The sequence below is a fragment of the Triplophysa rosa genome, linkage group LG18 (assembly GCF_024868665.1).
Source record: "Triplophysa rosa linkage group LG18, Trosa_1v2, whole genome shotgun sequence".
NCBI classification, from domain to species: domain Eukaryota; kingdom Metazoa; phylum Chordata; class Actinopteri; order Cypriniformes; family Nemacheilidae; genus Triplophysa; species Triplophysa rosa.
This window is the reverse complement of record NC_079907.1, coordinates 20,512,552-20,538,624: the sequence shown is the minus strand read 5'-3', so window position 1 is coordinate 20,538,624 and position 26,073 is coordinate 20,512,552. Positions and strand designations below refer to the sequence as shown.

The window sequence follows — 26,073 nt, the reverse complement described above, 5'->3', positions numbered from 1 at the left end:
ATATATTATTATTATTATTGTGAGCTTTGTAATATTGATTCTCCTCACTAAACGCATAGTTTAAACTCAGTTTTGCCTCTTAATTGCCACACACCGCACCTTCAAAGCGGTGAAAAGTGTTCAGCTTAAAAATTATTTATCTATGGAATGTTTTGGTGTTACCTCCCCAATACTCCTAGGCTCCAATTAATAGGGAGATGTTACATAATTGGGGGCTCGTCCTAAAGGCAGATGCTGTCTATTTAGCTGAGAAGTGAGGTGTGCGTTATTTTGTTTCAAGCAGAATTTGTGTGAACGTTACAATGAGCAAATCCAGTCTTGGAGCATATTGTGATAAGGTGTGATGGCGTTTAATTTACAGAGTTTTGTTGATAATCCCTCATTAGAGGTGATAGATAAATGCAAGAAGGATGAGTTGTTAATGATATCTCACCACTTCCAAATCTCGATTTCAAAGCTATTTCTAAAAGACAGTGTTAAGGCGGAGTTGATTAATCACTTGAGTGAATCTGGAGTTTGAAGCTTGCCAGACGTAGACAGAAGGGTGGTGCCAATGGATGAGGAGCAGAATGTTGTGGAAACGGATATAGGGGAAGGTGAGTCAGCCTCAACCAATGTGGAGGCTAAAGTAGTGGCAACTCTTTCACCTTTTGAACCTTTTTCACTATGCACTCCCAAATCGACAGGGGAGGCACAGTTAAAAGAACTTATCGCATGGCTCCGTGCAGAAGCTCAAGAGAGAGCACATGTCTGCCAGGCAGAGCAAGATCTGCGTCTACAAGTCCGCAAGCTTGAAGTTGACAAAGAAATTAAGCTTTGACAGTTGGATATCGAGGTGGCAAAGGCTTTCCGGTTGCCAACACATCCAGGGCTGACTCACTGGCTGATGAAGGCAGAAGAGGCAGCGGAGGAAGAAGGAGGGAGGGCGGGAGCTTCTTGGGGACTGGCAAAGGAGATTTTTCTGCTGAGGGAGGGCTGGGCAGGGTCAGCGGGGACGTGGAAGCGCTGGGCGGGACCAGCGGGGAACGGAGCAGCCAAAAGTCTATTTCATTTGTCCAGTCCAACAGTTCAGAGGCCCTTTGCAGCTCACCCTCAGTGGCTGGAGTATGGGTGGGGCTTCGAAGTCCACCAGAACTCCCACGGTGGCAGACGATGTTACAGGCTCACGCACCTGGTCAGACGCATCTCGGGGCTCAGGCTCCAGGGCGAACGCAGGCTCAGTTGCTGTGTTGTGTGCTGTGTCTCAGTCGGTGTCACTGTGGGCTCAGGCTCTCTCTCTGTGGTGACGTCTGGCGCGTGCGCTCTGTGCTGAGGGGTGGTGTCTGGCTGGTCCCTGGTTCAGGATCCTTGGGGTTCAGATGGCTGGACTGTGGAGGATTGAGGCGTGCATCCCGGGTGAGCCGAAACAACCCCGCCATTTACGGCCGGGACCGGATTTCTACTGTACTCTCACTCATCGCTTTCCCTGATGCAGTATTCACACCCCACTGCCTGGAGGACTCGGTTAATAAAGTCTTCCAGGGGGTTTTCATCTGCGTCGGGAAGCATAATGAGCGCGAGTAGCTCATCATCCAGTCCCGACACAAATAAATGGTTACATTCGGGGTCGCTCCAACTTACCAGTCTGCACGCCTTGAAGAACTCCTGCGCATTCCTCTCCAGAGACATGCCGTCCTAGCAGAGCTGCATCAGCTGGGTCTCTGGAGAGGTGATGTTGAAGTCCAGATCCAAATAGGGGTCAGTCAGGGGTCCGGTGATGGTGCTGGTGCAGATGAGGGAGAGTTCATCGTTGGTGTAGGTCAGGTCTTCTGTAAGACAACACTGACAGATGAACGATGCCACTTGTGAACTGAGGTGAAACAGAAGGTTTTAATGAAAACAGGTGAATCCAACAGATGGTAAACAGGGTAACATCCATGCAAACAGGTATATCCAATACAAGGTAAATAGGGTAACATCCACAGAAACAGGAAAATCCAACACAAGTAAACTAGGTAACATCCACGGAAACAAAGGGTCGGGACTAGTGAACACAAAATTACAACTAGACCTGACAATGACTAGGACAAAACATATGCGTTAAATAGTGTCCAGGGTGAAGAGCTGCAGGTGCGGGGTGTAATCAATGTAATCAGGTGCAAGGGATTAGATAACTGTGTGGAGTGATACGCTGAGTTGTTACAAATCTAGTAGACTGGTACATACTTTCAGTATGGAGGTCATGAGAGTCCCCGTTCACCGCATTCACCTGCAGACAGTCTTGGTGTCTGGTTTTGTTGAGGTAGGAGTATGCCCCTTCTTGCCGGTGAAGGGTGTGTTTTTTATTTTAGGTAATGATTTGGTCAGAGGGAAAGTGGTACCTTCACTCGAAGTGACCGACATTTTGTTGCCAGATTATGACTCTGATGATTTGCTTCAGAAGTATCCAAATGCATTTACTGCCTGTGTGATCACACGGGCCCAGTCAAAGAAAGCTAATGAGGTGTTGTTATCTGACTCTTTCTTATGTCTAAATAAGGGGGCTGAGGAAAGGCCTGAAGTCTCATGTCAGTTACCAGGTGAGTGCGGTCATAGTGAGTGACCCTTTGACTTTGACAATAACTTGTGAGAAATTGATGGAAGCTCAGAAGAATGATGTTTCACTCGTGAAATGATTAAGAAACCAGAACTTAACAATGTTTCATTTCATTTGTCTACTAATGCGGAAGTGGCATAAAAATAACATTACTGAAGACGAGTGGAATGTTGTTTATCAGGTGGTGGTTCCCTCAATTTTTCTCCAGCAGGTATTATCATTGGCGCACAATCATTTGCTGTCGGGACATCTAGGAGTGACAAAAACGTATAACTGTGTCTTACAACATTTCTGTCATGATCCTGTCCTTTGTGTCAGTAGTTGCCTAGCTCTGTGGACAGGGTCATGACAGTACCATGCCTTTGTGCTTGTTTTGTTATATGTGGAAGACACGTGGCCATTGTGGTTACTTTGCGGTGCGCATTTCTCCTGTTGCGTCTCTCTTAGCCCCGCCCCCTTGTTCTTCGCTATTCTCGTCCCATTAGTGTTTCATTCCCCTCACCTGTCCCGTGTATCTCCCTGTTAGTTTTCCATTAGTGTTAATTCCCGTCACCTGCCCTGTGTCATGATCCTTGTTAGTGCCCCTATTTAGTTCCCTTCTGTTTTCTGTCCTGTGCGGTTCATTGTTATATTCATGCCTAGTGTTACCCTGTTTGATATCGTGTTCCTGTTTTGCCTGGTCGTGTTTTTGAATTATATCATGTTTATTTAGATTTGGTTTTTTTTCGTCTGGACATTCTTGTGTTGCCCCCCTGTGGGAAGTTTTCTGTTTGTGTTATTTTCCTTGCTGTTTTTCCCCCTCGTGGGTTTATTAATAAAATCTTTTGTTAGTCCACGCTGTCTGCACCTGCGTCCTTCCTGTCCGAGTTTCATGACAATTTCTTTTGGTATGGTTTGAAGCGTGATGTGGTGCAGTTTTGTAAGACTTGTCATGTATGTCAGTATGTTGGAAAACCAAACCAGGTAATTCCTCCAGCATTCCAGTTCATGTCGTAGGTGAACCTTTCGAGCATGTGATAGTGGATTGTGTACCAAATTGTTGATTGTGGCCCTTTACCAAATGCCAAGTCTTGTAACCAGTTTTTATTGCCAGTTATGTGTACAGCTACCAGGTATCCAGAAGCAATTCCACTTCGTAAGATCACAGCTCCTACAGTTGTCAAAGCTTTAACAAAATTATTTTTTTCCACTTTTGGTTTGCCAAGAATTGTCCAGACTGACAAGGGACAAACTTTCTATCCAAATTTTGTGCTCAGGTTTTTAAATCACCTAATATTACAGATCGCATATCCAGTGCCTATCACCCTGAGAGTCAGGGGTCATTGGAAAGATTACATCAAACATTAAAAACAATGCTCAGGGGGTACTGTATTGAGACAGGGTCTGATTGGGATGAAAATGTTCCTCTGCTTTTATTTGCAATCCGTGATACAGTGCAGGGGTCTCTAAAGATCAGCCCATCAGAGCTGGTGTTTGGCCATGCTGTAAAAGGACCATCGAGTGTCCTGAAAGAAAAGATTTTAGGCATTGAGGACTCTAAAAAAAACAAATGTGTTAGACTATGTGAGTAAATTCCATGACCGACTTCAGAAAGACAGTATGCTAACTCGTGAGTCATTGACTAAAGCTCAGGGTAAGATGAAAATGTGGAATGATAAATCTGCTGTTAACTGCTGTATTGGTCAGCACTTATCAATAATATTGTGCACAAGTGTAGGTGTGGGCTAGCAATGCATTTCTAGGGTACACTTAATTTATAAGCAATAATACTTATATCATACTTAATATTCATTGACAATAAAATCAGCAGTGCTTTCATAAGGCGAGATCGTCGAGCAGCTGCCTGATGTCTCCTTTGTGAAGGTATTACAAACATGTTGCAAATGCTGGGAAAACTCATGGAAGGTAAAGTTATAGCATTACTGATGTTAATGTACCTGTCTATCATAACATAAATTGTTGCTCTTGTGATTACGTTGCATGGTTAATCTCTGGCCCATGTACACTGCAGTACAGTAGGTGGTGGATATGCACCACAAACATGATTTGCTCCTCGCCATTAAAATGGAAAAGAAGATCATCAATATGGCGGACAATGGCCGATCGCATTCATACTACACCCATTCAGGGAAAACAGTACCCATTTAGCCCCGTTGAGTCCGTACCTACTGAAATTAAGTACCTACTCATTGAGTATGCGATTTCGGATTCAACCAACTTGTCTAGCGTTTCCGAGAAGGTGGATTTAAAATTTTCAATGGTAATGTCAAGATTCTCAACATTATTACTCATGCTAGAGATTTGAGACAATTCAAGCAGATTATTGAGAAACGCATCTTTGGTTTAGTTTAAGTTATTGTTCTACCATATTTGTAACAAGGAGTTTGATTTGCAGCCGTAGGCCAGTGAAGCAAACATAATACCAGATAATGATCCGAAATGTCTTCACTCTGCTGAAGGATTTTAACGTCGTCCACATTTATACCGTAAGACAGTATTAAATCTAAAGTATGATTACGAAGGTGAGTGGGTCCTGACACATGTTGACTAATTGCCATGGAGTTAAGTGTGTCTTTGAAAGCCATTCCTAAAGCATCTGTATTGTTATCTACATTGATGTTAAAGTCACCAATGACAAGGACTCTTTCTGCGGCCAGTACTAGTTCTGATAAGAACTCACCAAATTCTTTAATATAATCTGTGTGGTGCCCTGGAGTCCTATATACAATAGCCAGAATACATTTAAAAAATGTTTTATCCTTTGTATTAGGTGTTGATATATGAAGTACCATGACTTCAAAAGAATTGTATTTAGAGTTATACTTCTGGGAAATGCTAATTGAGTTATTGTAAAGTGCTGTGACACCTCCCCCTCTGCCTTTTAGATGAGGCTCATGTTTATTATAATAATCTTGGGGGACAGACTCATTTAAAGTAATATAATCATCTGGTTTTAGCCAGGTTTCTGTCAAACAGAGCATGTCTATTTTATGATCTGTTATCATATCGTTATCAAAAAGTGCTTTATTAGAGAGAGAGATCTAATATTTACCAATCCGAGTAACAGTTATCTGTATTTTGTTCATGTTTAATTTGTTTAAGTTTATTAAATTACTTTTAAGAGTACACATTATTTTATGTTTGCTAATCCGGGGGACAGACACAGTCTCTATTTATGATGTTTGGGATAAGGGATTATTGCATGTTGTGCATTTTGTGTATTCTGCGACGTGAGGTGGCAAGCAGACAGTTGGTTAAGCCATGCAGTCTGCTCCCTGACCTTGGCCCCTGTGAGTCAAGTTTTAGCATTAAGACTATGTGCCATATTTCTAGACAGGAGGGTAGCCCCAGATCAGGAGTGATGGAGACTATCTCGTTTCAACAGGTCAGGATCAGTCCTCAAAACTCTTCCAGTTATTTATAAAACTATATCATTCTGCAGGCACAACTCAGACAACCAGCCATTTAGTGATGATAATTTTGGTTTAGAATCTTCAAGTAAATAACAAGGACAGGGTTGTTATTGAGATATCAGGATAAGTTAGCAACGACAGTGATAAGTAACGATTATAAAATACACTAATATTAAAACGAAGTGCAAGTGTAGGGATACAAACAAACCACCGGCAGCGATGCAGACAGGAACCGAAATTGTGTTACTCTTGTTTCCATAACCCAAACATGCCATGTTGTTTTCACTTTGTGTTATTTTGTATGTGTTTATATGACTGTGGTGGCTCATACTGTACCGGGAAGTAGACTCGGAGACTGAGGTTAAAAGGCAGACAGGTATTTATTAACAATGATGAGAAGTGAACAACAGGTGAGTATTGATATAACTGAATATAGTTCTTGAGCAGGTTTGTCTGCTCAAGAACTATATTCAGTTATATCAATACTCACCTGTTGTTCACTTCTCATCATTGTTAACAAATACCTGTTGGTCAATGACAGTTCTTGTTTACCAGGAGTTGGTGGACGGGTGATGTGCTGGAGCCAGCGGGTGAAACACAAAGAGATAACAGAGGCCTCTGTGTGCTTGGGAGCCATGGAGAAACACTGGGAGTCGTTAGAGTTCACTGGGAGATCGCTAGGAAACACGGAGGTGAGTATAATCCACAAGGTAAGCAATTCGGGAACAGTTAAGTCTGTAATCCACAGGTTTAGAGTCCTTTTCCATATTGGAGACCAGACAATGACTGCATGGTTGAGTCTGGCTTTTTAGTGCTGAGTGCTGTGATTGGTGATTCGGATCAGGTGCGCTGGCTAGAACTCGGGTAATTGTGAGCGTGACCGGTACCACTTGTATGATTAATATCCCCCCCGCTCCAACAAAGATTACCATCTGGCGCCATCTTGTTTGTTAGGAATGTTAATAGCCGCTTGGGACTATATCTTTTCACGGAAGGTTTACGCTTTCAAAATAAAACATTAAAAAGCTAATAAAATGTTTCAAATTCATATTTTTTGTCCAGTTCTTTTTCTCATGTGGCAAGTAGCCGTGTAATAAGCGGGATAATGTACAAGCAGCCGGTTGTTATCGCGAAATGAGCCCGTTCTGTGTGATACAAGACCCTCTGTTTCGCGTCGGGTCATGATCACACTGTCGGGGCTCATTTCTGCGATAACAACCGGCCGCCTGTACATTATCCCGTACTTAAATGCTCAGTACTCAGAATAGGACTCAGTACTATTGTACTCAGAATAAGTATCCTCCAATCAAAATGAGCTAACAGTATCGGTCAACGATGTTTGCACGGTTCACAGCAAACAGGGCCATGCACAGGGGGGCGGCCTGGTGGCTAGAGCCACTGCCCCTCTGCCCTCATCCTCTTAGGAGCCCCTCTCAACCCCACCTCCGGGCAGGCATCCATTCAAGATCCCCGCTTAAAGACGTCTATTAACACTCCGTTAAACATCCTCTGATTCCTCCCCGTGTTTTCCTGCTCGCTCCCCAGTATCACTCACAGACAGTCTCTGTCGGAACGCTAGAGTGAAGACGACAGTATCAGAAGTTCATCCCATCACTGTAAGGACATTATCCACATTACAGACAGTACTTGCTAACAGGGCCGGCCCGTGGCATAGGCGACATAGGCAGTTGCCTAGGTCGCAAAATGACATGAGGGGCACCAGCGCAAAACACGACATGTGAACAGCTTCTTGCATCATGACGCGATTATGATTAACTATGATTGGTAATCTTAATGCATTAATTTGCATGTGTAACAGAGACCAGCTAGTGTGGTCTTTGCAGTTAAACTTCACTCAGCAAGTTCAAGAAATGTCCACATTACTTGTGTTAGATAGTGGCCTTGTGGTAAAAGCCTGCTTCCCATTCAGAACTGATTATAGAACCATTTTACTGGTAACACTGACACTGCATCCTGTGTTTGACTGCTTTCAACTAAGTGAACTGCAAAAACTGTTTACTGGCACAGTGACTAGGCCATGCCATTTATTAAAGAAAATCCAAAACAATACAATAAGCTTTTATTTGTGTCCCTATAGCATTTGCGCAGAGCTTTACAAAATGTTAAAAAAAAACATTCTCATTGACCTTTATCTAAATAATAATAATAATAATAATAAAATATTCGTAAATATTCAAATATATATACTACAGTATTATTGAGAAAGTTTTATTTTATTTTCAGCGTTATTTTCAAACAATGAGTACGTAATTAGAGACATTTTTATTACATATATTTTTTGTTATTTACTTACTTCCTATTTATGTTAATCACAATTCATGTTATATTAAAACAAATATGAATTTTGCTTTAAAAAAAAGTTAATTTTCTGATTTTTTTTATTGACTCATTTATTTTGTATAGTAGGGGCGCAATCTAAAATCTTGCCTAGGGCACCAACAGAGGCTGGGCCGGCCCTGCTTGCTAAGCAGAATAAATAATTTGACAGTTTGTTTTTTGTATCTTTGTTGTTAATGTTTTGCTCCTGGTTTTCTATTATTGGTGCTAACTGCTAACAACTTGTACAAAATATCCATTCTCATAAGAAAATGAGAATTCTTGTCAAATCAAATTGATGTATCGATCTCATAATATAAACCCTCAAATGTAGTATTTTGTCCCAATAGGAAATCACAATGTACACTTTTACACTGGTCTTCTTACTGTATAACAGTAACCAATATCAACATGAAACTTGAGAAAATATAAAAGAAAACTCAATATTTAACCCAGTGGGCCCACTCACACACTCAGCAGTACTCACATAACCCCCCGATGCAGGCTTGTGTCGTTGCTGGAGTGTGTAGAGGGCTTTGCTCGCGTGAGCAAACAAAACAAAGAAAACTTGGGACCTGGGCTCTTTAATCAACAGCAATCCATTCAATCGCAGAAATAAAATCACGTTTAAAAAAAAAAAACGTCTCTCTTGACAGGCCCCTTCATTACCCAATAGCGTTACATTCACCCACCTTAGAAGCGGGTTTAAGACATTAAGCATCCAATCACCTAACATACAGCAAACTTGATTGTACACACCATGTTTTTCACATGTGTATATCTATCAAGCCTTACATAGGATGGCGTAATGAACATTGTGCGTAGAAACCTAACAGTATTAAATGAATTAAAAACATTATCTCTGAATTAGAGACTAATACACAATGCTTATACAGATGATGAACAAACAGCAAATAAATATAAAAATACATGTTTTTACTCGATTACTCATAAGACTATAGTTCTATGGGGTTACATAAATATTGTGAAACAATGCATTTATTGACTACTAATTACCAAAAATGACAGTTCTTTTCTTCTAACTCAATGTATACTGGCCCGGTATAAAGTCTACATGAATCATTTGATGCTCAAGCATTTTGAACCGTTGTTGCTCTCTCTCTCTCTGCGGCTCTGGGGTTGTACGGGACATCAGCCTTCTCAAATGGATAGGGCAGATCGTCACTGGTTGTGGTTGGAGTCTCTTCCTATGAAGTCATCAACACGAGAGAATCTGAACAAAACAATTAATTTCTGGCATCAGTATATCAAAAGTTTTCTTTCTAAGTTAATGTAGGCAAGACAAACCTGCTTCTGTGTGTGTTCAGTTTTTATGTGTGAAACCAGAAAGACTAGTCAATCAACCATGTCACGTCAAGGTTTCCATGGTGATTGAAAGAAAATAAAAGTGAATGTCATTCACAGTGTGTATCTCACTTGAGCCATGAGGTTCTCTATGATCTTGCTCTGCTTTATTGTCATGATGCTCTGCATGGCAGGTAAGTTTGCTCGTGTGTGCATATGCCTGTCGATAGAATAAAATGTACTGTGTCTGAATTTCCATTACAGTAAAAAAAGTTATTTTTCTCATACTGTATTTGATTTGCAGAAATGACTGGTAAAGGCATAGAGCCATTTTTTCCCAATCAGTTCAATAGCTGAGTACTTAAAAAAAGAGTTGAATTATGCAGTTTCTAATGCGACGTTAAGTAAAGCAGTGAATTCCTTTAGTACCAAAAACATACGTTGTTTTATGTGTTATTAGTTAAAACACTGTGCTGGTTGATTTTAAACTTAACCAATCAGATTTTAAGAGATTTATACATGCAATAATTCCAAAAGGTTTTCTAAACTAAAACATGACAAGTAACTGCACACAAGTAACAATAAGAACAACTTTAGTTTTAAATGATCTTTTTTTCAGCAGGCTCAAATGCAGAGAGACTAAATGGTAAGAGCAGCACAAAACAAACTCATACGCAATGATTATTGTTTGGTGGATGGTCTTCAATTTGTTATCTATCATTTATTGCCTACAGATTGTGGAATAGCTCCTCTGAACACACGTATTGTGGGTGGCATCATTGCCCTACCAGGCAGCTGGCCCTGGCAGGTCAGTGTACATTTCAATGGCAGACCAACCTGTGGCGGAACTCTGATCCACAGCCAATGGGTGATGACAGCTGCCCACTGCATTGTTTTGTAAGGGTCCCTTTAATTTAAGGGGAAAGTTCAATGTCATCATTTATTCACCCTAATGTCATTTGAAACCTGTACATGACAAACACAAAAGAAGCTATTTTGACAAATGTCTTAGCGGTTTTGCTCCCATACAATAGAAGTCATCCACACAATGGTGGCAAATGTTTGGTTAGCAAAACATCTTTGTGTTTCTACAGACGATAGCTAAAGAGGTTTGAACATAAGGATGAGTAAATGGTAAAAGAATATTCATTTTTGGGTGAACTATATCTTTAAATGGAGGCTACAACACTCAATGTGATTTTAAATGATGCTGTAAAATTGTCGAGGTTTATTATTATTTTTAGTTTAGTATTTATATTTATACAACTTGTTTATTGTTATTTGGATAATTTGATGCTGTTTAAAAAAGTTTTTGTTTCTTTTAACTCCTTTTACACCAGGACTGACATCAACAAATGGACTTTGTACTTAGGAAGAGAAACCCAGATGACATCTGCTGCCAACCCAAATGCTAATGAAGTAGGTGTTGGTGTTCAGTCCATCACCATCCATCCAAATTACAACAGCACACTGTACAATAATGACATCTGCCTGATGAAACTGAATCAACCTGTGACCTTTACTAACTATATCCGACCAATCTGTCTGGCATCCAATGCAAGTGTCTTTCACAATGCTACCACTTGCTGGGCAACAGGTTGGGGAAGAATTGGAAAATATGGTGAGTGTCTCAAAACTAGCAATGCAGAGCTTTAAAATATGTCAAATAAACATGCGGTCCTTTTACTGGGTAACAACCACAGAACATGTTATAATGATGTCTGCATTACTGAATTACTCTGAAAGCTCAGCTTTATGATCCTTTAATGGTCACACCCAGAAAAAAAATAGTTTGTGGTTTTCTTGATATTGTTAATACAGTTTTTGTGTAGACAGTCCCAACCTTTTAACAAACAAGAAGTTTAAACAAACAGTTTAAAGCCAAAACAGTAAGTTGACTGTGTTTATTCACTTCTTTTTGACAGAATGTGACCTGGGCATGTTTTGTTATATTTTTTAATCCTCATATCATTCCAGCTGTACGGCGTCTTTTTCTGCAGAACACAAAAAAATATATATATAAAAAATGTTGATAAACTGTCATTGTAAGGATACAAAACCATTTCTCAAAATATCTTCTTTTCCATTACACAGAAAAAAAGGTTGTAAACAAGTTTTGAGTGAGATGAGGGTTAATATATGATGACAGAATAATATTTTTGGGTGAACTATCCCCTTAACAAATCTGGCATGTGTGAGCATATACTGTATATGTCTCCTGTGAAGGCAAGGTACTGCCACCTACTGGTCATCTCTAAATTTCATAGTCGGCAATTGACTTCTTTTGACCTCTTTTAAAATGATAGCTACTTGTGTACACCCATGCACGCTAAATAAGGATATTTCATAGACTTCAGTTGTTTTATACACAGCTTGATATAAATACTATAACCTAACTCAGGGTTTCCCAAACCTTTTAGCCCGCGACCCCCAAATTAACAGTGACAGGGACTCGAGGCCCCCACTATCCTCGGAGGTGGGTAAAGTATACAAACATTGCGCGCAACTGCGCTAATGTACTTATTAGGTCTTTCCAAACACGTACATAATGATAACACAAAATTACACAGTCTAACATAATATGACTTTATAGTTATTTACTTATTATATTACTTGTTGTTATACATAAACCATGAACTATTACTACGGATGGTTAAATTTCATCAAACTGATTCGAGGCCTTTCTCACTGCAGCGCTTCTCCGCCCTCATCCGCTGGCCTCCCTGCGTTGTCTTTGGTTGATATTAACCAACATTTCATTTCAACAAATAAAAATATCCTAAACTTAAAGCATGAAAAATAATCTGCGTGCACATATGGGAATGTTTAACGGGGTGCTGTAAATTTGACTTTCTGCACTAACCTAATGCGGTTGCTATGTGACGTACAGTAATCACCTCAGGGGTCACGATCGAGGGGGAACAAATTCCAAAGGCTGATGGCTTTTTATTTGCATGGTTTTATTTTTAACTTAACTAATATTTTTATATTTTGTTACACTTATTGATTAAATACGCTATTCCTAATAAAAAAAGATTTCTGAAAATCAGAAAGGCCTTGCGACCCTCCCTACTTTGGGAACCCCTGACCTAACTAACCCACACTCTAAATCTTACCCTAAAAGAAAACTTTTAACATTTTTACAAATTTGAAGAAAACCTTGTCTACCATATTTTTATAGTGTGTGTGCAAATGAGGAAGTCCCCAAAGAAAACTTCTGGTCACTTTCGAGTGAAACATCCCCCCCACACACACGTGCACGTGCACACACAAACACACACACGCACGCACGCACGCACGCACGCACGCACGCACGCACGCACACACACACACACACACACACACACAAATGGTGTTTCTTTTTGTGATAGAGGCTTTGCCAGCTCCCCAAAATCTTCAAGAGGTAGAAGTACCAGTCGTGGGCAACAGACAATGTACGTGCCAGTACAAGCCAACAGAGGGTGATATAATCACAACACAGATGATCTGTGCAGGAGAAGCAGGCAAAGGAGTCTGTCAGGTAAGTGCAAAACAGAGTGAAAGAACATATGGATAGCCAAATTTTGTTTTCTTATAGCACCCCGTTTTATTTAAATCACAGGTTCTACATCAGGCTTTTCTCTCAGGTGTGAACAAGATAAACAGAAATCATATTACAGTTTTTTTTTAATTGCTTAGACACTAAAAGTGATATTTGAGGCCCACTTAGTAAAACCATTCACCCATTCACCTAATCTTTAGATCAAGTCTGCAAAACTGAAAACACATTATGTGCTTCAAACTCAGTTTGTATGAAAACACTTCCAACTTTTTTGTTTACTTACTGTACAGTACATGTAGAAATTGAGCCAAAGATGACGATGAAAGGATGAATATTTTTTTCAAGCATATTTGCTTACAGAATCTTCAAATGTATCTGTTACTGATGATCCCTTAGTCAAACTTAATAAAAATACAATGTTTTCAAAACACAATATTTGTCCCCCCTGCATTTCTGTTTATAGTTCAAATCTATACAAATATACAGTGTGTATGTAAATGTAGTGCGAGTGCTATGACAAACTCCTGTGCACTTCACAGCACACTGGAAAAAGACACAAGAGAGAAGTGTTTTACATTGTTCACATCTGTGTGTAATTTGGCATGTATGTGGCTATTTATTTTATGTTTGTGTGCAGAGTAACTACGCAAAAATAACATTTTTAGAAGAGTTAAAATATTTTTAATGACCTGTTTGCTTTTGCAAGATGTGTGTGACATTTTTCATGTGTGTGTTTGGTCGTATTGTGTGTAGAGATTTGAGAAATGGAGCCATAGTTTCAAAAATTGTGTGTAAGCAATTGGAAAAAACTGTAATGTCGTTTTTAGCCATTTTTACATCATTTGTCATCAACATTTACATACTTCTCGGTGCGTTCATGGCAAACAAGCTCCGTCGCCTTGACTTCCATCGACATCGGGGCAGCTAAGGGCTACGTCAATGTACCCCAGGTCGAGTGTGCTGTCGCGGTACACCTGTGCCCGCAGACGGCCGCCACCTGGAGGGACCGACCAAGGCTCCCTTCCAAGGCATGTAAGTTTTACGCTGCTGCGGGTAAAGCTGCCTCTGCCTTTCACGCCATGAAAGGCTGCAGGTCCACCAAGCCAAGGCATTGTAGCAACTGGACGAGCGAAGACACGACCCAGTGGCCATGCAGGAACTGCACACCGCCACTGACTTCGTGCTCCTGATGACCAAGGTGACGGCGCGCGTGCTGGGTTGTACGATGTCCACTCTGGTGGTCCAGGAAAGACACCTATGGCTCAACCTTGCACAGATGAGAGACGCCGAGAAGTTACGCTTTCTCGATGCTCCCATCCCTGTTCGGCGACACCGTCAAGGATTTCTCACAGCAGTTCTCGCGGTAAAGAAGCAGACGGAGGCCATCAAACACACCTTGCCCCACCGCAACCCGGCCACCTTCAGGTCGTCGAGGTCCTGGACGGCGTCTGCTCTCAGCACTCTCCACTCGACGGTGCGTCATGCAGCAAAGACTATAGGCAGGTAAGTCAGCAGACCCGCCTGCTTCCCCGGGGCCCCGTCCCTGGCAAGACAGCCGTTCTGCCAGCCACAGAACCTCCCCCTATGGGGACGGTGATGCAGATCTCCCCTCTAGTCCCTCTATCGCGGTTTCTGGGGGCGTGGTTACAGCTCCCCAGCCCGTCACGTTGGCTAGTGAGGACGATCCGTCTCGGCTATGCGATCCAGTTCGCCAGGCGCCCGCCCAGGTTTCGGGGCATTCTGTTTACCTCGGTTCAAGGTGAGAATGCTCCCATGCTTCGGGCCGAAGTTGCCACCCTTCTGGCGAAAGGTGCGATCGAGCCCGTCCCTCCAGCCGAGATGTCTTTGGGGTTTTACAGCCCCATCCTGGACCTGCGCTCTCTGAACAAGGCACTTCACATGCTTCAGTTCAGAATGTTGACGCAGAGGTACATCCTGACGTCCGTGAGAGGGTCGAGCATACCAGTACAAGGTCCTGCCCTTTGGTCTGGCCCTGTTTCCCCGTTTCTTTACCAAGGTCGCTGAGGCTGCTCTTGCTACCCTCAGGCAGCAGGGTGTGCGTATTCTCGACTATCTCATCGACTGGCTCATCTTGGCGCACTAGCAAGATCTGTTGTGTATTCACAGGGAACTCGTGCTCCTGCACCTCGACGACTGGGCCTGTGGGTCAACTGGGACAAGAGCAAGCTCTTCCCAGGCGCAGAGCATCTCTTATCTCTGTATGGAACTAGAATCTGTCACCATGTTGGCGCTTTACCAACAGATGCCTCCCTGCTCGGCTGGGCTGCTGTGTGCAATGGGCATGCAGTGTCGGGTCGTTGGACAGGTCCCCGCCTCCTGTGGCATATCAACTGCCTAGAGTTGCTGGCTGCTTGGCTTGCTCTGAAGAGGTTCCTTCCCCTCATTCAGGGCAATCACGTGCTGCTCCGCTTGGACAGCACGGCTGCCGTGGCGTACATCAACCACCAGGGTGGCATTTGCTCACGGCAGATGTCGCAACTCACCCGATGCCTCCTCCTCTGGAGTCAGTATCTGGTGGAATCCCTGCAGGCCACTCATATATGGGCAACCTCAACCAGACAGCCGATGCGGTCGATACGCTCTGCGGAGAGTGGCAACTCCATCCCCGCACTGTCCAGCTCATTTGGGAGCAGTTCAGGCAGGCACAGGTGGACCTGTTCGCCTCCCTGGACACCTCCCATTGCCCGCTTTGGTACTCCCTGACCGAGGCCCCCCTCGGCACGGACGCCTTAATGCACAGCTGGCCACGGGACAAGCGGAAGTACACCTTACCCCCAGTGAGCCACCACCTTCTTTCTCAGGGAAGAGTGTGGTTTGGCACCCGGGACCAGACCTCTGGAACCTCCACGTCTGGCTCCTGGACAGGACGAGAGTGACTGGTGTTGTGCTGTCCTTCCTCCAGGAAAGGTTAGAGAGCAACTTCTCCCCATCGCCGCACATCACACGCTTGTGGCCGGTAAGTCTCTCGGACAGCACGACCTGGTCATCAGTTTCCTGAGGATGAATCCTCCCCGTCCGTGTTCCGTACCCTCTTGGGACCTCAATGTGGTTCCTGTGGGTCTGGGAAGGGCCCCATTTGAGCCCCTGGCAAAAGCCACTCTACCTCATCTCACAATGAAGATGGTTCTGAGCAGCTCTTTGTCTGTTTTGGAGGACAGCAGAAAGAGAGCTGTCTCCAAACAGAGGCTGGCGCACTGGATCGTGGACGCCACTCTGGCAGACATCTGCAGAGCTGCGGGTTGGGCTACACCCAACACTTTTGCGAGATCCTACAACCTGTAGAGCCGGTGTCTGCCCGCGTCTTGCACAGTACCAGCAGGTAAGACCGGCAGCCGGCTGGGCATACGCCTGCAAAGTGCCTTCTACCCTGAGTCAGTGAGTTATTTCAGCTTCCCTACTTCCCCCACTGGGCGAAGTACAAGCATCCCATCCATTACTAAGCACCTCTCTGGTTTACGAGCCGGGCAGAGCGGCCCGTATTCCAAGCCCAGTATAGGTAGAGTTTCCCTCACGAGGTGAACCCCTATACCTGATCTAGTACTCCACATGAAGTGACTCCCCCCCTTGGGTCGTCCTGTCTGACGTTGAATGAAGTGTTTGCTTTTTGAAGATGTGTGTGATGTTTTGCATTTTGTGTGTGTGTGTTTGGTGGTATTGTAGATTTTTGGGAAAGCCAAAGTTTCAGAAATTGTTTGTAAGCAATCAAAACCTGTAACATTAATTTCATGAGAAGCCGTGTACATTAACGTGGAGTAACATCCAAAGAGTTACATCCTAACAAGAATTCAATGAAGCATCAGGAGAAGAATGACACAGAAACACAAGCACATGTAACCATAAACAATAACCGACAAAGAAATGAGGATAACACAGGTTTAAATACAGATGGCAAACAAAGGGAACCAATGAACTAATGGAACACAGGTGAAACTGATGAACTAATTAACACAGGAATGAAAAGACACTAAAACCATAACTAAAACATTACAGAACCATGTCAATTAATATCTAAAATAATTTATTATTCATTTACACATAGACACAAATAGCAAAATGTGTAACCATGTAAGCTGAATAGAAACACGCATCAAAACACCCATTTTGGGTTTCAAAAACGTATGACTTCCTTTTCTGCATTTTCATTATATTTATGGAATTTGCTGAGATAATCTGAGATTCTGTTTATCGGTTTGTGCTACTGATCAACTGATCTAAAGTAAAGACTGGTTACTCTAATCAGTCTTGCTCTTACATTTTCCTCTTCTTTGTCTGTTTCCCTCCGCAGGGAGATTCTGGTGGTCCATTGCAATGCAAACAGGGTTCTCTGTGGGTGCAAGCTGGGATCATGAGTTTTGGGGTCCCCTGTGCCACAGAAGGTTTCCCTGAAGTCTATTCACGTGTTTCTGAGTTCCACACCTGGGTCAGTGAAAATGTTAGGGGAGCTGAAATTGGCTTTGTCACCTATTTGTCCAGCGGCACAGACACAGACACCAACTTTAAATGCAATGCAACCGTTTCAAATGTGTGCACATTGACGTTTTCACACTTCTATCATTTTATCATTATCTTTACCACACTAGTCTTGAACTTCCTCTCCTATTCATGCACATAATAAACTGACTCATGCACACTTGCAACACTGTGAACATAAGTGATTCATTATAGATAACTGTGGAGTAAACAACTTTTGAGAAACAATGTTGAAAATTTAAGGAAATGAGAAATAAAAGGTTTTAATTTTATTATGTCCAAGAGGTCACGGTCTGGCTGATTAGCAGTTAGCCTGCTGGTAGATGCCTCAACTACACCAGGATGGCCTTCTATGACAACTATTTAAAAATAGTGATATAAATCAATTGTATCATCAGTGATCATTTGATTGGTTAGACAGCCAGTCATACGACATTTACAGCTATGTTTGACCTAGTTTGTATCTATGTTAACACATCTTTTGTTATATTTGTTTTTTTGTCTTTGCTTTTTGTCATTGTTTACTCTACTCACATCAAGCTATGACTTCAGAATTTAATGCCTTCTTAAGCTCTCTACTAAATCTTATCTTCCCCATTTGCTTAAAGACCTTGGTTTTTTTTGGGTGGGGGATGCTATTTGGGGTCTAACTGAAACTCTTATACAATGTTACTGATATTCTCATCATCATCATCATCAACAAAAGCCAAACTTACCTTATTAACTTTTGTAATGCATTTTTGTAAGTATCTATATGAATTGTTGTATACATTTTTTTGTTCTCATAATGTTTTTTTAAAACACTGCATTGTGTTGGTTACTTACTGTTGGTAGTGAGTAAATATAGTTTTGTGTGAAAAAAGAAAACAAGCATTGTTGCTTATTTCACATTTTATTTGACAGACGAGGAAGATAGGTTGAGGACCTGCGAAAATATGATCAGTGTTTCTGGTGGAGTCTAGCAAAATACAGTGCTGTTTTTTAATAAGCATGATTGGCCACAAACAGAGACTCTCCCGCTGCAGCTCCTGCATCTCCTGAAGAGACATATTTTCCAACGCATGCCGCGCTGTTGTTCTGTAAATAAAATCAAGACATACAGTCAGTATAGCATGCACTGGATATTAAATGGCTTTTTAAATGATTTGAATGTGTATTGCACAGTTAACTATCATTTAACTGTTTTATTTCAATCAGACTGCATTAGGTTTGGCCCAATTTATCAGAAGCTTTAGCCATAACCATGTCATTTCTTGAGATGGTGAATAAAATGCCAGCAAACTGATGTATTTTTGGCTAGTCCAGACAATATGCATTAAGAGGAGGCAGGGCACGGTCTCCAAATAGCAAGTAGCGAGGCATTGTGCAATTGCACACAAACAGAAACCAACCGTTTAGAAACCAACTAAAGGGCTTGTGGGGCTTGCTATGTGGTTAGTACACAGTGGTTTCGGAAACTATAGAAAGGTGTAAGTTGCGAGTTTCTTTGAAGCATTAAACCCAATAGTGCAACAAAGGAAAGAAAGCACATTGGCATTGTGCCATTGCCCCCACAGTTGTGAATAAAGGTGTCCTTCACAGTGTTTTGCATGCATATTCTGGCCCATGGCTATGTGTTATACAGACACGGTCATAGTAGTTTTTTTAGACCTGTAGTCTAATTGTTTACGTACGATGGCTCTTTTGACACATTTTTTTTTGCAGGGCACGACCATAAGAGAATGTAAGAGCCCAGGAGTAATTGTGGTATTGCCAAGTTAGATGGTGAGATCGTGTTGCACCATGGGGTGTGCCGGAAACACGAGTAGTTCTGTCTTGGCAGGGTTCAGCTGGAGGTGATGATCTTTCATCCAAGCTGAGAGGGCCGCTATCCTCCGGGAATGATGAGAGCAGCACATCTAACTCTTCAATGAAGTTGTGAAGTGGACACTGTTCTTTGACGCTGTATTTCCTAAACAAACAGGGAAGCTGTACATTCATAAATGCACGCAGTGTTCATTTAAAACATGTTTAAAAAAGAAACCATTTAGAGCTTGTAATATTTATGGACAAAAGCTGTAATATTTCTCTAGAACCAACATATGGCAAGTAAGGCAATAACTTCATCCAGTTGCATAGATGCTGGCATGGCTGAGACAGTCTTGAAAAAGCTTCCCAAAGACTTCTTTGATTTTTTTGCTGGAGGTAGGACTGTGACTTCATTCTCTCTCCTTGTGGTGCTCTCAGAATTCATCGCATTCTATAAGAACAAATAGACAGACAATCACAGTTATTTTACTCATAAACTTTATCCTTATTTTCACACTATAACATCAATATTTCGTTTTTTAACAATATTTGGAAAATATGTTTGGAAATATTTAAATATGTATAAGGAAAATTGGATTGACTACCATTTTAAGGCAGTTTGTAAGAAGGCGAATGTACTCTACCCAAAATAGTACTGCCTCTACATGAGGTTTTTGACCTAAATTGCAGTCCTTACACAAATCAATCATATGCTGTGAAATGACCTGTATACTTATTCCCATTTATTTTTGTTCCTTTTAAAGGTTTACAGACCAAAAAACTGGATCATTATTCTTATTTTTTTGCTTTTTGTGATCCATGAAAAACCACATCATATACATTTAGGGTGGCATGACAGTGAGTAAATAATGACATATTTTACAATAATTTATCCATTTTCATCCATTCAAATTAAAAGCAACGGAGCAACAATTTTTGAGCAATATTACTTAGCTCCTTCTTCTGCTCTGGGGTCAGGAATGGATATGCATGTGGCATTGTGACTAAAAACAGGAAACCCAATTAGAAACCAAATGGATGGCAGTCAAATAAAAAGTACCGTGACAATACCATGGTGCAGTGATCGTAGCGGATGCTAAGGTTCTTCACAGAGTAGTCTACTAGGGTCTCTAAAGAAAATATATTTTTTGCATGGTCCCCATTGATTATAAAAATATGATGTTCAGTATTTACATGCAGAATATATGATAGACTGTCATCATTTGGTTCCAAAAACCATCCTTATCCATTGATGATCAATGTATTCTGATGAAATAGATTTAGCACAAAAGTCATGAGTTTGGTTTCCAGGTTTATTTTGAATACACTGTAAGTTGCTTCGTATAAAAGCAATCTCAAAAGCATTCAGTAAATGTACAACCCAGTACCATGCCAAAGCGTGTAATAGACACGCTGGTCTACTTGAGGTTGCGTCAGTGTTACGATTTGCCTCTGGGCATGAAAATGACACGCATGTATGAAGGTGGAGTACCAGCAGGGGTCATTCATTTAATTCAATTTTTTATTTTATTTAATCAGACATTGTATTTTGTGTACCTTTATTATTTCGTATACACAATGAGCATGTAACCCAACCCAACCCAACCCAACCCCACCCCTAAACCTAAAAGTTTGTAACTATATTATAATTTATAATATAAAACACAACACATGACAGGCAGATATGGCTACAGATGCAGTTTATTAAAAAAGTGTCTAACTTCCATTTGCTTGTTGCGTGTTATATATGGTTGGGATGTGGATGGTTTTAGGTTTAGGGTAGGAGTGGAGTGGGGTTAGGTGCTCTAAAATATCTATTAAAGTACAAATAATCAGTATTTTTAACATCGTTTCAGTTTTACAAATGCAAAGAACTGAACGTGTCATTTTCACGCCTAGAAGAGGCAAAATGTAACATTTAGTTAAATGAAATTAGCTCGAGTCGATTGAACTTAAATTATATTGAACTGACTTAAAAATCGAGTTGTATTTCATATAACTTCATTTTCAGTTGACTCATAAAGCTAATTTGATTTAACTTAATAATTTAATGCAGCTAAAATTGGGGATTTTTTTTACAGTGTACAGCAATGGGTCTTTAAGCTAGAAATGTAAACCTAATAATGGCCTAACCAACAAAACACAACAATGTGTCAATCATAAAAATATATCTTTACCATAAAAGGTAACTTTACATAGCTAATGGTGACTCAACGTCAAGCTGTGATGATGATATTTTTCTTTCTAAAAACAGTGCGGGTTTTTTGTTAACCACAAGGTCCTGTTTCAAAATACATTTACTATCAGACTTGCTTGTTTGAAAAGCCAAGCTTCTTTTTCAAGAGAACTTCTGCCTTTCCATTTTGGTGTGCAGTACTGCTCTTCTTTCATTTCTTTTAGTAGAATTCCAATGCTATTTTTTGCTGAAGTATTCCCATGTTGACCTTTTGGCTAATCTTTATGTAAAATTTGTTGGTCATGCTCTTTTCCTGTCCAGCCCTGTCCATGTATGTTTCTCTCTTTGACAACTGATAACAGCGCACACTATATCTAATCTCTGGTGTTGACTTGCTGCACTTGCACAATAATAATTACATAATGTAAAATACGAGCACTACAAGGATGATCACAATTTCAACAATATGTTGTGTGTTCTTTAAAAGGAGCATTTAGTTTAAATCAGATTACCCGTAAATCTATGGCGTGTAGATCCAATGCTCAATAACGGCTGCTATTACTCTAATTTGGTGCAACAGACCTTTTGATCATTTCACATTTCATACACACAACTTCCTCTTTCACACTTTGCATCGGTTTCATGCAGTTTCTCAAACTAATAACGGCAAACAATAATGCATTGTCAATAAATGTGCCAATTAAACATCTGTAGAACACTGATATTTATCTAAATCAGCTTTTACATGACATTTGTCACTTTCAAAGAACATTGTTAACCGTGTTCTCCACTTCCCTTTCTTAAAACTATATGTGATTTGCACTGTTAATGGCCACCACATAACATCTGTTTTTACTTCTGGGTTATTGATCTTGTTCTCATATTGTTCATACTACTTATTAATGTACCACATGGACATTTTAACAACAGTAAAATCAATGTTACTTCACCTATTTCCAGAGGCGGACGAAGTACACAACTTCCTTACTGGTCAAATATTACTCCACTACAAGTAAAAGTTGTAAAGACAGATTCTTACTTGAATAAAAGTACAGAAGTACGTGCTTTTAAAAGTACTCAAGTATTAAAAGTAAAAGTAAACAGTTCAAAACTGTGAAAAAGTTCATTTATCTTACAACTTGTTGATAAAACAAGTGTGTTTAACTATTTTGATATTTTGAGTTCCAGTGACACAAAAATAAGAAGTAACTTAACTCAAAAGGTTTATCTTCCAATGACGTCAGAGCGATTCCCAGCATGCTTTGTGTGGATGGATAATGGAAGTAAATCTCGAAATAAAGTGTTATTTTATGTATTTATATCAAAATTACAATGGGAGGAGGCTTATACGTGTTTAGTTTTCTGTTCTATTCTGTTATTTAAAGAGTTTTGGGACATTAGTGATTTTAATGAGGTAACTATTGTGCAGACGAGTAGAGCATTTGCTTAGACTCGTTTCAAATTGTATCTGAAGGCATTACATTGATAATGCTACAGCTGTAATTGGCTGTCGTTCCTTCATGACAACATTGATAAGATAACTCAAGTAAATGTAAAATGAAGTTTATTCAAAATGAATTATTTTGAGTTTACTATACTTGTGTTTAGTGTACTTTACTCAAAAGAATTGAGTTATCAACTTAAAATTTTGTGGTAATAAGTTTCCACAAATGTTTTGAGTTATCTTAACTTATAGGGGTTTACAGTGAGCTTTATATGTTTATCATATGCAGCTTAGATGTAATCCTGTATGACCATTTAGCCTAATTTTCCTCATTAGCCCCATAGGTCTATGTATTTATGAGCAGTATTTTGTTTTTTGTATATTCCCTTTACCAGTTTTAGCAGCAATTTACCAGTAAGTAGTAAGGTTCTTGTATATAGTAAAGTGTCACGGCTCAGTGACGGAAGAACCCAAGTGCAGGCAGCGGGATTGAAGGGGTTAACAGAGAACAGCTTTATTTAAATGCAAAACTAAAAACCCACGATGGGGAAAAAGACTGGAACGTAATAAAATATAAACATGAAACAAAAGACTTCCCACGATGGGGCAAAACAAGAAAAGAGAATAACTAGACTTATAAATCAAAAGATAAAGACAAGACTAAACTATGACACGACATCCAAACAAGGCAAAACTCCAACACGGTAAATAACTATAACAAGACAGGGTAGCATGTAAACCAGACACGTACTTGAATGGCGATAGCGTAAACCAGACACGTACTTGAATGGCGATAGCACAAAACACACACACCAGAGACAACGAACGAGCACAGGACAATGAAAAATGAGGGCATTTATAGGGGAACAAACAAAGGAAGATAACGAGGGGCAGGTGAGAAACATAAGACACGGCAGGGAAGTAATACAGGAAACGAGAGGGGCGGGGCCAATGACTAGACACGAGAAAGCACATGAGATGTAAAAAACGTAAACAACTCATGGCTTTCTCACATAAAACCTAAGGACTCTGTCCCGATCCTGCCACACGACTAGAAATTCAGAAACAAGAGGGCAGGACCGTGACAACCTCAATTAGATTTATATTAAAGAGCTCATATAAATTAAACTTCATTCTGTTTCTACACAGCAAGGTAAACAAGTAATGTTGTACATTATACAATAATAATAAGAGTGTAAATAATTATGGGGTAGTTTCCCGTACAAGGTTTAAGACTATTCCTAGACTAAAGTAAATGTTAAAACTGTCAAAACTGAATATATTTTGCAGTGACATATTTTAAAAATCATAAGTGCCCTTGTCTTGTCTCAAAATGCACACAAGTAAAGCTTTTTTGTAAGGCATGATTGTAAAAACTGCTTAAATGTCCTAATTTAACTAAAGCCTAGTCCTGGTTTAAGATAATCCCTGTCCACGAAACTGACCCTATTTGTATAAAAATGATTGTCCCTATTAGTTGTCATCTATTTACTGCCCTTAACTTCACCACACTTTATTATTAAACACCTGTTAGCCGTTTTCAAATATTTTCTTCATTTTGTTGAAAATAAATGCCTGTATGATCTGATATGTGATGTGAATGTAGTTCTGCAAAAGGTGGATCCGATCTTGCACTCATATGTAGCGTCAGTACTACTTGTAACGTGTTTTACTTACTACGCCACAGAAGCTGCTGGGACAATGGTGTTGTTTTTATAATCTAAATATTTTTACGAAGAAGGACCCACTCACATTTGCCCATGGCTAGACGCACAAAAGATGCAAAATGTAAACGGCCCCTAAATGATTCGTACACGGCATAGTAATAAAACATTCGGGGCTTTCCTGAAAACTTTCGGGGCTTCAGCCTCCTTAGTCCACCCCTGGCGCCGCCCCTGTGCTGAGGTCCAAGTATATTTGATTGTGCTAAAGTGGAATTATTGCAAGTATACTTAAGATACACTTTAAGGCCTAGTCCACACAAACACGGGTAATTTTATAAACAGTTTTTCCTTCGTTTAAATAAAAAAAACAGCATCCACACGAAAACGCAAAAACACACTATAAAGCGCTGTCAAAAGCATGCCAAACCAACAAGTGGCGATATAACCCTAACCATAAAGCTGTGTTGGCCAATCAGAAGCCTGGAATCTGACCAAAGGAGATAGCGGCACGCATTCCAACATCATACGGCAAATCTCCAGTTTCACCATCTACACGACAACACTGAAACCGGAGTTTCTAAAAATCTTCACCCTGGCCGGAGTTTTCAAAAAAGTTTGGTTTCAGTGTTCGGGTACTGCGTTTGCGTGTGGACGAACAGCCGAACTGCATAGAAAAAGCTGCGGTTTTGTGTGGAAAAAAGCTGCGGTTTCGTGTGGACAGGGCCTAAATATATTCTGCTATAGATATTAATCAAAAATCACACAATCCTTATCAAATTTGACATTAAAACACCATGTAATGCCCCTTAATATTAGGGAATTGTAGTACTTCAAATTAAGTTCAATAATAATTTTATATCAGTAAGCCGTGTCAGTAAATATGTTAATGCATTTAAACTAGTATGAAAGAAATGTATTTTAAATTAATTGCTTTTAAATTAGGACAGTAGGACAGAAAAATAAAATGGGGTCAAAATAAGGTTGATGCAAATAGTTCCAGTATAAAGCCTCCAAGCCTCCAAGCCTCCAAGCTCCATTTCAATATCTCTAACTTCTAGTTCTTGTGCACCTTGCCAAACAACCACAAGCATGCATAAAACAGATCTGCTTTTAACCTACATAAGGGGAAGTTATGTGTGTGTGTGTACTTTGAGTTTAAGCACAATTTTAACACTTAGAAATGGCACTTTTTTTTAACACTTAGAGGGCGTAACAAACCCACAACATATGGCAACTTAAAAATTAAGTTGTCATGAAAGATTCTCTACTCTTTCTGCTTTTTATCAGTACAGTATGGTACAATATCTTATTTCTGATGGCTTTTTATATAAAAATAATA

General features: G+C 40.4%; 1 protein-coding gene across 3 annotated transcripts; it reads left to right on the top strand.

Annotated features, from left to right (window-relative positions):
• The first annotated feature begins 9,498 nt into the window (after positions 1–9,498).
• On the top strand, positions 9,499–19,646 carry zgc:123217 (uncharacterized protein LOC641414 homolog). Of its 3 annotated transcripts, XM_057358693.1 has the most exons (7): positions 9,499–9,824; positions 10,250–10,276; positions 10,365–10,527; positions 10,971–11,251; positions 13,002–13,150; positions 17,478–17,612; positions 19,367–19,646. In XM_057358693.1, the coding sequence occupies exons 1-7, from the start codon at positions 9,770–9,772 to the stop codon at positions 19,421–19,423; spliced, it is 867 nt and encodes a 288-aa protein (XP_057214676.1). In that variant the 5' UTR covers positions 9,499–9,769; the 3' UTR covers positions 19,424–19,646. The 3 variants fall into 3 exon arrangements, with proteins under 3 accessions (XP_057214676.1, XP_057214675.1, XP_057214674.1); XM_057358692.1 differs by lacking the exon at positions 19,367–19,646 and having other exon boundaries at positions 10,253–10,276; positions 17,478–18,463; XM_057358691.1 differs by lacking the exon at positions 19,367–19,646 and having other exon boundaries at positions 17,478–18,463.
• Positions 19,647–26,073: the final 6,427 nt, after the last annotated feature.

Coding starts and splice junctions, on each gene's coding strand:
- zgc:123217 (XM_057358691.1), top strand. CDS start 9,770: ATGAGGTTCTCTATGATCTTGCTCTGCTTTATTGTCATGATGCTCTGC. Junction 10,528..10,970: donor GCTGCCCACTGCATTGTTTT/GTAAGGGTCCCT, acceptor CTTTTACACCAG/GACTGACATCAACAAATGGA. Junction 11,252..13,001: donor GGGAAGAATTGGAAAATATG/GTGAGTGTCTCA, acceptor TTTTTGTGATAG/AGGCTTTGCCAGCTCCCCAA.